The sequence below is a fragment of the Calidris pugnax genome, unplaced genomic scaffold, assembly GCF_001431845.1.
Source record: "Calidris pugnax isolate Ruff unplaced genomic scaffold, ASM143184v1 scaffold63, whole genome shotgun sequence".
NCBI lineage: Eukaryota > Metazoa > Chordata > Aves > Charadriiformes > Scolopacidae > Calidris > Calidris pugnax.
Window position 1 is genome coordinate 321,662 of NW_015090852.1, and position 15,902 is coordinate 337,563.

Consider the following 15,902-nt stretch of genomic DNA (forward strand, 5'->3'; position numbering starts at 1 on the left):
GAGAAATGATGAAAGTGCAAGAAAGAGACATTTGTCAAAATACTTGACTACAGTAATATTCTGAATTCTTAAGTCTATAAAGATACAGTTTTCTCCTAGATATGAACCCCCTCCAATAAGCCCAGAAGTCACTATTTCATGAAGGCAGGAGAAAAACAGCCCACAAAACTTGACTGAAGTAAGCAAGGAGGGGGTTAACCATACGCTCTGAACATGTTTTTATGAACTATTATACAGGTACACTAACTCTAAAGCAATATCTGTATTAACTAACAAAGTATCTACTCTCCATATAAGAACTTGCAGTACATAATAAATAAAACCTGTTAATAAAAATCATGCAATAAATAATTCTCAAAGAGGCATATTAGGACACAAAGTTACTAGGCAATATTCCATTCCTTTAAATATTTAAGCCAAAAAATTTGAAACAAGCACTCTTAGTCATACACAAAATAAGCTTTTTTTGCTTTTTTAAAGAAGTTAATGTTACAGCCATGGCTTACTGAGTGAAACTGCCATTACTCTGCAGCCATCTTTACTAGAAGCAGGTTTGAATTAGTAAAGGAAAAAAAGGTAGTGTTCCTCCACATAATAAAGCCTGCTCATATGACTCATGGCTATGTGCAGTACATCACAGCAGCATTCCAAGGTCCACATGTGTTTCTCGAGTTCCATCCTTATTTCTTAGAGTCATCTATTACAGCATCAAAAAAAAAGTAAACTTTGAAGCTCTGATAACCCTCCTCTGCTTTACTGCATTAAGGTGGCCTCCTAAACCTCTCTTCTCAGCTTTCAAACTAGCACCTCAGGCCTTCTGCAGCCTGGATACCTCTTAACCACCAGCGTAACTCATGCCCTTTCACAAACAGTGGCTCCTTTATTATCCACACAGGAAACTCCCTCAGGAAAGGAGTACTCCTCACAAACTCTACCAGCTACAGGGTGGACCTCAGGGCTTGCTGGAAAGGAAGCATTGACTGGCTATAGCTTGACTGCTGAATACAGATTTTGGTATCTTTCTAAAACTATCCTAATCACTGGTCCATGTTTTCCACACTTCTGCCCTGGTTCTCATCTTTCTTATCCTTATCCACTGAAAAGTAAGATAGCTACCTAGTCTGACAGGCCCTCATTGCCCTCAAAATAAACTGCAAGGCCAGACGCTAACCACTATGGCAAGGACAGAACTTACAGGCCTGCACAAAAGTGTTTTGAGATGTGACGGCCTGCATTTCACATTAGAATATAAAGAGGGGTAAGAAATAACATCAGAGGAAGTCTGGGCAACAGAGGGAACACAAAAGCAGGGACAGATAGGATCTGAAATAAGCTAGGTGTCCCAATAGGCTTCAGGATGTTCCCACGGCTGAGTTCGGAGGACACGCAGCCAAAATTAAGTTCCTTTAGCCTTAAAAGACATTATATCCTTGTACATTATTACTAAAGCCAAGGGCAGATACAGATGAGCTGTGAAAGGTTTCCCAGGTGCTGAAAATCATAGTCATAGGGGTGCAACACTGTGCTACAGTACATTAAAAAGCAGAAGCTATGCAATTTCCTTTCCTTTCATCCTTTCCACTCAGCACATGCAAAAAGAAGTAGGTATCAGCAGCCCCTCCTTCTGTGAAAGTTGTTCTAACTCAGTTTCAGCTGGGGAAGGAGAAAAAAGTCAGCACTGACTTCACGGTACTGCCCCAAACACCCTTGCATTTGAATGACCACAGGACTACTCAAGGAAGAGCACCCAAACTAAGCTGTGTATGAACCTCCTGAAGCACCTACTTCTCAACTCACCTCCTAGATAAAGGCAGCATTACCAGGAAACTTCCCCAATATCTTAATGGTGCCTCAAGCTCCACTGGGATTCAGTGCAAGGCATTTAATGAGTGCCAATGGACAACGGCCAGGGCCTGTATTAGTTCTGCAGTCAAGATGGGTCAAGCTCTGAAATTCTCTGAATAACACTAAATACTAGGAATAAGAAAATTAAAGTCCTAAATCACGAAAGACCATGTATGGGATTATGGAACCCTCTCTTATTCCTCAAGATACTCACTTTGAGACAAATAATGAAAGAACACAGAATATTCATTCTTTTATGACACAGCATTAGTCATAGTATTTGATACACTAAAAGAAAAAAAAATTGAGAACAACAATTTCACTCCTTCCCCATCTTTCAGTTTTCCCCATCACAGAAAAAAATACCTTGTTTCAAGAATTTCATGTAAATTTACAATTGGGGAATCTCTATCCTCAAGTTCCCTTCTTCCCACACACTTCACTAGTGTGAGAAAAAAAGGCAAGCGATTAAAAATTGAAGCTGTCACATGTACAGAGATTGATTTTCCTTGAAACCCATGTGTCCTCTGCCTGAGATTTCCCCAAAAGCGCCTTGCCTGATTTTGCCTGAGATTTCCCCAAAAGCGCCTTGCCTTTTTCTTTGCAGAGATGATGCCAGGCTAACACATCACTTAAATAGAAATTAACTGGTAGGAAGCAGCAGATAACACTTCACCCACTGAAACACAAAGCAAGTTACCTCTCGTTTGTTTCGCCTGGCAACTTTAAGAAATTCCATAAGGATCTGCAACTGGGCAGCATGGGACTCCTGTAACACAGTAAATAATGTATGTATGAGTTACACTACCTTAAGAGAAACAAACATTCATTTTATACACAGAAATCCACACTAAGCACAGGAAGAGAGGAAAGGAAGAGAAAAATAGCTTACTAGGGCAGTTTAAGAATAGTAGTTTTGCCTCAGAGGTTTTAAGGTTTTGTTTGGCTTGTTACAAGTTTTTACATTAAGGCAGAAATCGTAGCATCTCTTGCTTATGCACTACTTGAAGACTTAGTAGAAACTGGTTTTGGAACACAGGTTCCTCACAGAAGACTTAGTAGTAAGTTGAACAAAGCTTTTTTGACTACTGCATCTGAAACTGGTTTTGGAACACAGGTTCCTCACAGACTTATCTTCTACCTTGGAAGATTATTAGCATCCACTTTGTTATTAACATACTAAAGGATGAAGTATCTATATAAAAACACCTCCCCCCCAAATTAATATTTGTGTTTATGTGAAGAGATTACACCTGAAGATTCCTCCAGAGTGGAAGACAATGATAGAGTCATGAAACTAAAACATCCCTTTCTCTTTCCATAACAGATCATTTACCTCAACTATCATCCTTTAGTATCTAAATAAAAACACCTCCCCTCAAAATTAATATTTGTGTTTATGTAAAGAAATTATGCCTGAAGATTTCTCCAGAGTGGAAGACAATGATAGAGTTGTGAAACTAAAACATCCCTTTCCAATCTTTCCATAACAGATCATTTACCTCAACTATCAGCTTAATATTTTCAACCCAAATAGGCCAAAAACTTGACAGAACAACATTAGAGAAGCACAACAGGAAAGAAAAATAAAACCTATATTCCAGTCCTGTCCCAGCATCCTGAGACTTATTTTCACAACCTACCAAAATATTTACCACTAAAGGATTGTGAACATACACTCAAGAAGGATCGAGACATAGGACCACAGAGAATCCATTAAAGGCAGGTGGGACAGGAGAAGTAAACAGATCAGGATTTAAGACTACTACTATTTTTTTTTGAGATTGTTTTCTTCCTCCCAAACCCTGTGACAATAATGAAAGTGAGGCAAGTAAAACTAGAAAGGGAAAGTGTTTTTAAATTTTTCTGTGTCAGGTGTGTTTTCCTTTTTAAGACCTAGCATCCTTAAAAGATATTCCTGCTCAGAAGCACCCATACATTCACTCCTGTGCCGTCCTCATTTCAGATTTGTCACAAATGACACAAAAAAATGTGACAAAAGCCTTTTCTCAAAAAAAGAGGGTTTACTCTGAAGTTAGAGACAATATTCTCACCATATCTTCACTGAACCCCAATAAAAAAAAAAAGTTATGTACAAAGTCCCCACACAGTAAGGTAACATAACAGTTTTGCTAGGAGTCAGTAAACATTTTTGGGGATTATTTTCCTTCCATTAGAACCACAAGTTGTGTAAATATTGATTCTGCAAGAGTGAATAAGGTACACCATTCCCAATACAACTTTTCCTCTCCAGTTTTAAAGCACCATCGTAACACACCCTTCTACCCAAAGTTCACTAGGCCAGATTTTGTAATCCAGTTTAATTTACAAGGTCTGGCTTTCATAACTGGAAAATGGTCATTTGATACCAACACCATGGAATGGCCTAGTACATGAGAACTATCCCAAACCAACTATATTTCAGTTAAAACATAGGAACACACTGTGTAAGTCTTCAAACCAGCCTCATAAACAAAACATCTGAACTTTTCTTTCAAGCACTAAATACTAAACTCTTCAGGGATGGCAGTCATCCGGGTTCAATCACTTCCAGTGGAAGCTAGAAGGTGTGATATTTTTCACATGCTCATTGAGTTTATTCCTTAACCTATATTTTGGACTTCATCATGCTTATTACCAAGACAGATCTGGTATTTACTTGTGCAACAGTCAATTAGCAGACATCTTCATAAGCATTTCTCCTGCTAACGACTTTCTCTTATCCTTTTCCATTTTCCCTTGCTGTTTACACAACCCTGCCAGCAGCAACACTACAAGCATATTAAGGGTGTCGCAGTTGAAGTGTTAGTTTGCTACAAAGGCCAGCAGGATGGCCAACTTTTCAATACCAAAATGCAGCAGAAAATTCTGAGCAATTATTTTGGCAATGGAAACTTACTTCAGGAAGCAAAAGCATGAAAAGAAAAAACAGCTAACTAGACAATGGTGTTCATTTAAATAAGACAAGGGAGCCTTCTTACTGCTTCCAACTGCTTCTTCTTTTGCACCAGCAGCTCCAGCATCAGGTTGACATTGGCCAAGTCAAGATTGTCTTGATCAGTTCCCAATAAATCTTGAATTATCTGCCACCTATGGCCATTCTAGAAAGAAAACGAGACGTTGGAGAGACACTGAGTTCAAGGCATCCAGAGCTACATCCAGCAACAGATATTAAGACAACATTGCAGTATTTCATCCCTTTGTAAAAATTCCAAAACAATTTTCAGGAATCAGAATTCCCAATTCTCCCACTTGTAGAGAATACAGATCTTCTGTCCTACTGGGTAACTGCTTATCTTATTTGGAAGATATTTGTACTTTATGAGCACGTAGCTGCTGCTGCTAGGAAGAGATTATTTCACAGCCACAATTTTATCTGATTTGTGCCCTAGTTTCTGAGAACATGTTTCTATAGGGAGAAAGAAAAAATAAAAATGTTTATCCAAGCTTAGTTGGATTACATCTATCTGAAATACTGTTAAGTGGCAATACCTTTTAATTTTTTTAACCAAGTCATAGATAAAGCCCTCATGCTTAAATTTAAATGGAAGAAGGTAGTATCAGCTATTTTTTCTATTCTCACCTCCCACACTACTCTTAAAAGTATTTTCATGTGAAACATGAGAGGAGGAAAGAAGATGGAGCTTATCAGGGTGATCTTCTCATTCAACCTGTTAGATCTGAGGAGGACTCCTCAGGGAGCTAGCATACTACCATTCAGCCCATTCTTCCCTACAGGCTGTTTGCTCTTCTTTTTGTCAGTAAAAAAGGTAAAAAAAATAAATTATCTTTTAGCACAGGAAAAAGGCAAATAACAGATTAATGCTAATATAGCCTTATATTACAGAATCACAGAATCTTCTAGGTTGGAAGGGACCTTAAAGATCATCTTGTCCAACCGTCAACCTAATTTTGACAAAAATAAACACCCACACAACAAACAAAAGAGCCTCAGGAAACAAAAGAACAGCTGAGAGTCTTTAGGTCTTCTACAAAACAAAGCTGGATTAAAAAAATCCTGCTCTATAAAAGCTATGACACTAGATAAAAATATTTAAGTTTGCAAGAACTGGAAACGCCATCCAATCTAAACCAGACATTTTCTAAGAGGTTTGTATGGGCTAGCTTAAGAGCAATAAAAACCATAACAACCATACACAACACAACTTTTTACACAACTTTCAACAGAGCCAGTGGAAATCACAGAGGCAAAAGCTCAATTTTGATCTGGAACAACAATAAAAATAAAAATCTTGTTAGTTTGCAAGAACTAGAAATGCCATCCAATCTAAACCAGACATTTTCTAAGAGGTTTGTATGGGCTAGCTTAAGAGCAATAAAAACCATAACAACCATACACAACACAACTTTTTACACAACTTTCAACAGAGCCAGTGGAAATCACAGAGGCAAAAATTCAATTTTGATCTGGAACAACAATAAAACTATAAATCTTGTTGACTTGCTTAACGCTTTTAAGACAAACTTTAACATACTAATATACTGGTTGAATGTACTACTGCTAAACTACTCAGAAAGCTTCAAAGATGCTTTAACACAATTTCTTAATGAGACAAATCCATGACCAAGAAATGGTGCACTTGCTGCAATGTGTCTTGAATGACTTCTCTTAAAACCAGAAGTAATACAAGAGAACAGGCACATGAAGCAGCAGGTACAACAGCAAGGTTTTTCTTTTTAGAGATGTCACTATTTACTTTTTTTTTGCTGCCAAAAGGTAGACACAGCACTGTTTTGGGCATCAAATCATGGTAGATTTCCAATTACTGGTAGTTATCTAACATGGATGCATCTACAGGCACTGTTTTCAAAGGCACATTACAAGAAAGCAGAATCAATTTCCAAGAAGTTACTATACATGCCCTCAGGTTAACTGTGTGCATTTTAAACCAGATATGGCTTATGCATACTTTATATTGCATATGGTATAAGCACATTATATTGCATATAAAAACTTACTGTGAGTAAACCAATGAATCCTTAAAGCATGCTCTCTTCTTAAGCATACAACTGCTGAAAGCATTGGTTTCTGGAACAGAGCCCCTAAATTGACCTTAATAGAGGGGATTTTTAAACTGTCATGGTTTCAGCTGGGATGGAGTTGACTTTTTTTGCTGGCAGGTGGTGCAGTAGTGTGTTTTGGATTTGGGAGGGGAGTGGTGTTGATGGCACACTGATGTTTTTGATTGTTGCTAAGCTCTCAAGGCCTTTTCTGCTCCTCACACCACCCCACCAACAAGTAGGATGGGAGTGTACAAAACGCTGGGAGGAGACACAGGCAGGACAGATGATCCCAACTGACCAAAGGGCTATTTCCATGCCATCATGCTCAGTACATAAAGCTGGGGGAAGAAGGAAAAGAGGGGACCTTCAGAGTTATGGTGTTTGTCTTCCCAAGTAACCATTACATATGACAGAGCCCTGCTTTCCTGGAGATGGTTGAACACTTGCCTGGTGAGGGGAAGTAGTGAGTGAATTCCTTGTTTTGCTTTATTTAAACTGTCTTTATCTCAACACACAAGTGTTCCTTTTTTATTTTTTTTCACCATTCTTCTCCCCATCCCACTGCAGAGGCAGCAGGAGAAGTAGCAAGTAGCTGCATGGTCCTAGTTGCCAGCTAGGATTAAACCACAACACTGACAAAAACAGGGCTCCATGATTTTTAATATTAATTTGCAACCATTTTTATGCATTATAGAAGCTAAAGAAGCCAGATGTAGCAATAATAATATCATATATTCTTTTTGATTTGAACGTACAAGAGCATCCACTGATCTGTACATTGCTTTTCATGAACTGAGAACACAAATCATGCTCTGATTCTGTGACATGAAGCAAGTCTAGAAGATATCCAGGCAGTTTTATCTGTGAATCAGAGCCAGAACACCAGCAGTCTGAAGGCATCCTTCTCCCTCTTGTGGCTGCTATCAGTGTTCCTCCAATTTCCCTGTACAACACAGCTTCTCACATGTGATCAGACAAGCCCGTGGCACTTCTAATTATCCCTTACTCTCATTGTAGCTGTAATTTCCAACACTAAATGAAAATTATTACTTTCAAACAAGTTTGCTTTCATGGAGAGTTTCCCAGGTTATATCAATACATCATGTGACACTCAGCTATGCTAACACAGCTTGCCTCTACATACATAATGCTGGCAGGAAGAATGAGAGTTAACAATGTTGAAGGTATCTACTGTCACTGATATTGCTATTATTTCCTCATAAAGCAAGTTAAAGCATCAGCTCAACAGCGTGATTTCTTCTAAATTAAGCCACATAATGACAATTGCAGTACAAAACTATTAAATAAATATAAAGTAAGAAAGTTGGAACATACGGTGCTACTCACTGAATGGTCCAGTTTGAGTCTTTTCTCCTCAGATCTTTGCTTCTGTTTAAGAATAAGTTCATTGACTTAAAAGAAATAAACAGGACGTCAGAGAAGAAATGGATTTAAAGTTCACAAAAAAGTATGAAAAAGTGTGTCTCAATATTTTTATTTAGTTATTAATTCCACAGTAAGTTTATCAGTAAATAAAACAGATGCCTCCATTTTTGCCTAGCCAATTTATTCCTTTATTTTTTGGTACAGTATATAAAGATTCTTTAAAAAAAAAAATAAATCAACAAATGCAATGCCAACACATTCCCTAAATTGCTTCAGTTCCTTTTTCTAAGCAACCATGGTTCTCTGACAAAGTTTTTCAACTCCAATGCAGAAGTGCATCACAGATTAGCGTAAGGGAGGAAAAACATTAACTGATTTACCACGGGCCAAAAACAAGTACAGCCAAGTAGAACAACTTCTTTCTTTTAATCACTGCGTGTATTTTTAAAGATAAATTTTTGCTATGGTTTTATTTCATACTAATTTAGTGAGTGGTGTAAAGACAGAAATGAAACCCAAGCCTTTCACACACACACACACACACAAAGCTCCTCCCTCTCAGTCCAGACCTCAAATCCCTGTATGGCCTAACACATCCTCCCAGACCTGCCTCAGCACCACCTTCAGCACAACATGCATGTGTTTAAATCAGGGTGCCCATTTCTGCAGCATTCCTTGACCACTGTGGCTTTTAATCTATTTAATATTAAATGAGTATCACGGCACATGAAAACAAGATTTGATTAAGTTTTGATATTTCACACTAATGTGTTTCCTTTGATCTTTTCTCCCCATAAAGTTCTAAACTCTATTTCCAGTTAGGAAGACCTCCCTCTGTTTAAGCAGCAATCAATTAGGATTGCATATAGGTGTGTGTATGAATATTTTTCCTGTATGTTATTTACACACATACATACATTGCATGGACCTCACTGCAGTAACCAAAGTAGCACAATATGTAATTCAGCCTCCCCCTTCAGTGTCCATGCTTCGCAAACAGGACATGATCTTGATTAGACAGGTAACAGTGCAAGAAAACAGAGGTAAATGGAGAGATCCAAGTCTCTAGCCATCAGAAAAACATCTTTGTTTTACTTTTCTTAGTATGCAAACAGCAGCAAGTCAGTCTCACTACTGTAACTCAGCATACAGAACTGCTGGAGGCAGTGGAGTATTAACAATTTATGCTACTAACCGCTTTTTTTTTTCATTAATAAAAACCACAGTTGACCAAAGGACTGATGTCTGGATTTTATATTCAGTATCCAGAACCCAGTTATTTATAGGATGAATTTACAAGTGCCTGCCTTAACAAGTAAAACATTTCTCATGCAAGCAAGCCCATAGAGCTCACCTAAGAAGTTGGGATAAAGATGATCTATGTTGTCCACAACATAGTTGCATTTGGGACATCTGTTATTGTCCTCCAAGCTCTGGTGAATACATTTATAGCTGTTTAAAAACAAACAAACAAAAAAGAAACAAAACAAGTGAGCAAACATGAAGGAACAAAACATAAGCTCAAGGTAAATAATATCAACCTTAGATAACATGCTCTTCGTGTTGCCAGCTAACAGCAACATTGCCAAGATCCTACAGTGGAGTCAAAACATTCCAATACTAACTCAGAGCATGCTACAGCAGAAAGACAGCAAAGTTTCTTGGCAAGGATTACAAAAGGTATTTAAGTACTTCACTCCTATTTCCCTGAGGATTGTGGCAACATGGATACTTCAGCCACACTTCCATCTTGAACTTACGCCTCTCTTCCACAGGTAGAGCTAATAAACAGGCTGAGTTATTCAGAAGCAACTCTTCTAGATTAGCCAAATACTTATCAAGCAACATTAAAAGCTATTATACATTTTGTGTAATCAAGGATAGAAAAAAAACCTTCACCAACTTCTCACATGTCCCCCCACCCCCCGGCTATTGTTCTTACCAGAAGTGACTTCAGAGGTGCTCTCTGTTGAGCTGTTAGCTATTTGAAGGACAGAGTAACTACAAGATACACTTCAGCATCGAGTTTAAGCATTTCACTAAGAATCTAGCTTCATGCTGATTGCTGGTAAAGACACCATGTGACAACATCACATCGTTCTGTTGCCACAAGCTTTGAATGCTCCTCACCTTAGACTTCAAAAGTTACAGATCACAGGGATAAAGCATTACCGTAGAGGGCACAAAAATCAGCTGTTATTTTACCTGTTGCTGGTCAAAAGATTTCTGAAAGTTAACTGAATCTGCTGCTTGAGAAAGTGTTTTATGCTGCTAAAATATTACTTCTTGTAAAAAGTAGGCGATTTATTTCTAGTTAACAGATACCATAAGAGTATAATGTACATGGGACATTAAAACATCATGATTTAACATTTATTCCAATCCCTAGCTGTGAGCAGGAGCAGCATACAGTTCCATACCTGCCCCGGGAGGGTTCCTGTACTTCTGCATGAAACATTTGCTCCTTGTGACAAAGATAGTACACTGAAAAATAAGCGGACTCTGGGCCAACTGAATACAACAAAAAAATCTGAATCATATCCTCTCTTAAAAAGTTTAAGAGAATTGCAATGGACAATGTGCAAACCACTTAAAATTGTATATCGTCTTGCAGAAAGGCAAGGAGGACCGCTCAACACCAACAGTCACTCCCATGACCTCCACAGAGGTGGGATCCACTTCTTCAGGTGGTAACAGACATCTTCCATTGCCAGTAAAGAAAAGCTGACAAACTGTTCTGATGCTGGGTACCGGATGCTACCAGCAGCCTATGACCATTTTATCTCCTTACAGAGGAAATATGATGGCACAATATTTTTTGTTTTAAACACTAAGACAACTTTCTTCAATCTAACTGGTAACCATCTTTTAAAATTGTATTTCAACCTCTTTCTTCAGCGTAAGGACAGGAGAAAAAAGTAATACAAACTCGGAAGGAAAGGGATTCACAGCAACATCAGTCCTCACACACTGTAAGAGATGGACATTTTGTGCAATACAAAAAAAAAAAGATCTTACCAGAAGCTGTGTCCACATTTTGTCATGTAGGCTTCTTCAATCATATCAAAACAGATGGGACTGAAAAACAAAACAAAAAATCACAAGGATGTCTTATGTTAAAAAAAGGAAGGAAAGTATTAATTCAAAGCAGTCACGTAATCACTCTTGGGTAGTATTTTCTATTTGTAAAACGAAAGAGGACACACAAGTGCACCAGCAACCAGGCAGTATAAAGATCAAAAGGGCAATCAACAGTTCTTTGAACTCAGAATGATACTGAAGTTTGCTACAATTAGAAACCAGGTAAGTGTTCACCCTTGATGCTTTCAACAGTTGCAAACGACCCAAAGAAAGCTAGAATACCTTCATGAGCAAGGCTGCAGAAGACCCTCCTAACCATCTGCATTAGGTCTCAAAGAGCACGTAAAAAACCCCTGATTTTTACATGAACAGACACACAGTATTTCTAAGTGACACTGAAATCAGTTTATCCTTCCTTTTCTCAGCCAATAGCTGTCTATAATTAAAAAAAAGTGATGCAAAGAGGCAAGGCGGAATAGAAATAGCAATGATGTCATGAGAACAAGAATTAATAAGCAGGAGGAGAAAGAAGGTGCCAACGAGGGGGTGTGCCTCTGCAGAGCACTGCCAGGGAGCAGGCTGGCTGCTGAGGAGCACGATGAAGGTACAGTGCAACCAAAAAGGGTACCAACAGTCAAGCACTGTTATAAAGTCAAAGGAGAAGACAGGAAAGGTGTGGAACTGTTCATAAGAACAAATATGGGACTGTTCACAGAATCACAGAATCTTCTAGGTTGGAAGGGACCTTAAAGATCATCTTGTCCAACCGTCAACCTAACTGACAAAAATAGACACCCACACAACAAACAAGGAGCATCATCACTAAACCATACCTCCCAGCACTACATCAACCTGTCTTTTGAACACCTCCAGGGATGGTGCCTCAACCACCTCCCTGGGCAGCCCATTCCAATGGCTGAGAACCCTTTCAGTGAAAAAATTTTTCCTAATATCCAGCCTGAAGGAAGACAGAGGAATGCAACTGGAAACAAGGGCTTTAGTTTTTTCCAAGACCAGTTAGTGACCCAAGTGCAGCCAGCTTTCCAGGAGAGATCACCAAGGACCAAGCAGGGAGGTGAAAAGAAGGATGTGCAAGCAAGCAGTGCTCCACAGGAACCTGAGAAAGACAGGAGACATAGGAATTAAGTGAGCTGGGTAGTGGAAGAAACCTGTCTCAAGATCACGTGGCTGTGAGATGTTTCAAAGGAAAATGAAATACAAATGAAGGCAGAGGAGAGATGCATCTTACTTCCAGTGATTCCTACAGCTGCTACCCCTGATAGCTGGTAAGATATGCTGCCACATACATACTCATCTTCAGGCCTTGGCCACCTATCCACAGCTCTGCAGATAACACCTGCATCAGCTCCCTCACAAGCTTCACCTTGCTTTCAAGCCCTTACGGAGAGTCAAATGCTTTCCTCTCACTCCCACAAGTCCATACCTGGCTTTCAAATGCTTTCCTCTCACTCCCACAAGTCCACACCAAGTTCTGAGAGCTTTTCACCAGCATTTGTTTTCTTCAGAAAACAGCCTCCTCCCACCTTCTGCCAACAAGGCAGTTCCCACAGAATGAGCTGTTAATAAACTGTTAACAACTTTTGAAAAGCACGAATCTTTTTGAATCCAAGATCAAAACCCCAGATTTAACGACTGAAATAAGCAATGCTTGGCTGAGCAGGGGAGGGGAGCACCTCAATCCTTCCCCTTTTTAGTGCTCCACAGAAGTCATTCCCCCTTTCTGTCATTCATTTTAGAGGATACTAGCATTGGTTACCCCATTGGGCATATAAAAATAGGAAGGAGGAAACAGGTCTTAAATAAATACTTATTTTTTAGCCCATTGAGGGGAAGCTCCAAATGACCAAACTGGAAAACAGGGATACCCTGAAAGGTTTGTCCAACCTTACATACAAATCAGGTTGTCTTAAATATTCCACCAAATCCTCTGTATAAACACAACATAAAGGCAAATAAATAAAAACCAGAATGCTACTTTCTGAACAAACTGATCCACCAATTCTGTTCATCAAAAGAAGCCTCAAAAATACTTTAAATGCAGCTGTCCCTCTTCTACCTCGACAGACCCTTCTCTTCTCATCATTTGTCTTGAACTCCTGATGTTGGTGCTCAAATCACTATTTCCAAGTTAGAAATTATTTAGTTTCAAGGCACTGTTTAGTCAGAACAAATTATAAGCCAAAGAGTGGATTAATAAAATTGAGAATTATGCATCTTTGCATTCTATTAGCTGGCCTTTAAAAAAAGGAAAGTCAAAGACTTATGGTTATATGAGTGTCTGAGGCTGGTTTCTCCTCACCGATGAACAGCTTTGCTTCTTCACCTTCTCCTAGTCACGCAGTATAACAGTCCCACTCTGTATATCATGCTAAAAACAGTTATTCCCCACATGGCCAGATGTGATTTTTTTCCACCACACTCCTAATACCCTGCCTCCAAGAAGTGCAGCATCAACAAGGGTTTAATGCTTCTGTCTGCAATAAGACATCACAAACTAGAGCTAAGAAGAGGAAGATTACCTCCTAACACAAAAGTCACCCAAGACCACTGTTCCCAAACTTACCCTTCTTCCAATTTGACTAGAGAAGCCACAGAGCCAAAATAGTTCAGAAAAAGCAATCAGATCCGGCAAACATAGCCATTCAGTGCCAGGGTCATTGTTAACAGAGCCTGAAGTTTCCATTAAGAACTGTTTCCCCCAAAATGCTCACTGATTTACAAGTGGAAACAAGATTGATGTCTTTTAATACTTACTGAAGCCAAGCTGGCTGTAACACATGAAAGTTGCTATGCACCAGTTGTTTTAAGTTAATCTAACACAGAGGGAAGGTTAAGAAAGTAGTGGAGTGATGGAGAATTAAGACATAATACAGCTTGTAGTGTACACTGAAGTTGAGAAGCACTGGTACAGTAAAAAAATCAAGACTTCTCTGCATGAGATAGCTCTTATTCTCTATTTGTCATAGGCAGCATAGCCAGGTAAGAAGGATGCAAATTACTTCAGCAAGCTAAAAATGTCCCTGTTCATTACCAGATACTGATGCCTTATTTACTAAACAGTTTTTTATCCAGCACTTCAAAGGTTTACCACTCTTTCTCTACAGCGTAGACCTCAAATATTTAAATCATTTTAAGAAAGTTTATGCCTCTAAGTTTTGCCAGTTGTTTTCAAAGTATCTGTCAAGAGTGCTACTGTCACACTGCTGCCACCCAAACTCCTGGCTGAAATGGTCAGTTTCAAAATTCCTTCTGCTCTGCAGAAAAAAAGACCCATTATTGCTTCTCCCTCCTATTCTACTCCTCTTTGGTCTAAGCAGAAAGTAGAACTTGCTGCAGGCTCTGTTCTTCACAGGGAAGGTGGCCAGGTTAAAGATCGCTGCCATGACTATCTAGTCAATATGAAGCTCCAATATAACAATATATTATAAAGCCATCAATGTACGTGGTACGTAAACAACTCACTGTGTTTAGTTTGTGAGCCCCAGGGTCAATTTGCAGTATTCCTCACTAGAGGGGTTTGCCAGATCACAAACATGAACAACTACTCTCAGCTTGTGCCTGGCATTAACAGGTAACCACGTGAGGAAAGGACTGTTGTTAAAAACTCACGGACCTGCAAGTGCACCTTTAAATGTGGCACACAGCCCTTCCCACAGCTGAGTTTGTTGGGTGTAGCTCTCCGAGTTAGCATGTAACATCCCCTCTTCCATATGTTCATATTTATGTCAGAGCTCAGAAACACTGGTATGAAGCAGCCACTGAAGAGACAGCCTACAGCTAAGATCCCCTCCATCCAGGGAGCAAAGCGGATAGTAACTGGTTTTAAAGTTTATTCAACCACTAATTGGGAGGGTTTATATAAGGCCTGGGAAAACCATAAGCAATTACACTACTGGACAGAAGAAAATCCTCTGATTAGAGGATTCCCTTTCAGGTACTCTCCAAGCAACAGGGAAGAGGCCTGGCTGCAGAAACAGCACAAACTCTAACTTGAAATTCTACATCCTGCATAAAAAAAAACACCAAACAAAAGTTTCCCCTTTTGTAATAAAGTTGTCCAGTAAGTCAGGTCCATTTGCTTTTCTGACTAGAGTTACACATTTCCAGGCAAAAGCTCATGCATACCACAGACAGTGCACACTTGCAAACTCCTGAGAGTACATTTGCTAAACATTTCACAACCCGGACTAGCAACTTATGCCAACATTTACCTTAAAGTCTAGGCCTCACATTGCTGAGATTGCACTTTCAGAAGACAGGCAGCGACACTACACGCATTAGCACTGTTCATGGGATTTACGCGTGCACCTTGATGCTTGATTCACTCACCCAAACTTCTTTATTATTTCTCATCTTCAATCTGAAGAATCAACCAGCAGAATCTACCACTGAGTTTACAGATGTAGCTAACTGCTAGCAAATCACAGCCCATGCTCAGAAAAATTATCAAGTGTTCCCTGCAGCATCTTGAAACTTTCCTTATAGAAAAATAAAACAACCCAGCATACGGAAAACTGCTTCTCAGACTGAGATATCCAAAACTT

At 39.2% G+C, this 15,902-nt stretch overlaps 1 protein-coding gene across 2 annotated transcripts in view; it reads right to left on the reverse strand.

Annotated features, from left to right (window-relative positions):
• The window catches only part of RFWD2 (ring finger and WD repeat domain 2, E3 ubiquitin protein ligase), a 160,987-nt gene that overhangs the window by 135,430 nt on the left and 9,655 nt on the right, over positions 1–15,902 (reverse strand). Inside the window, exons 2-6 of one of the 2 annotated variants that reach the window (XM_014943563.1) lie at positions 11,275–11,334; positions 9,611–9,708; positions 8,218–8,282; positions 4,827–4,946; positions 2,546–2,614 (exon numbers count right to left, since the gene is read on the reverse strand). In XM_014943563.1, the coding sequence (XP_014799049.1) occupies positions 2,546–2,614; positions 4,827–4,946; positions 8,218–8,282; positions 9,611–9,708; positions 11,275–11,318 (396 nt within the window). In that variant the 5' untranslated portion in view covers positions 11,319–11,334. Of the gene's footprint in view, positions 1–2,545; positions 2,615–4,826; positions 4,947–8,205; positions 8,283–9,610; positions 9,709–11,274; positions 11,335–15,902 lie in introns of both variants that reach the window. The other variant, XM_014943562.1, reaches the window with a different exon arrangement.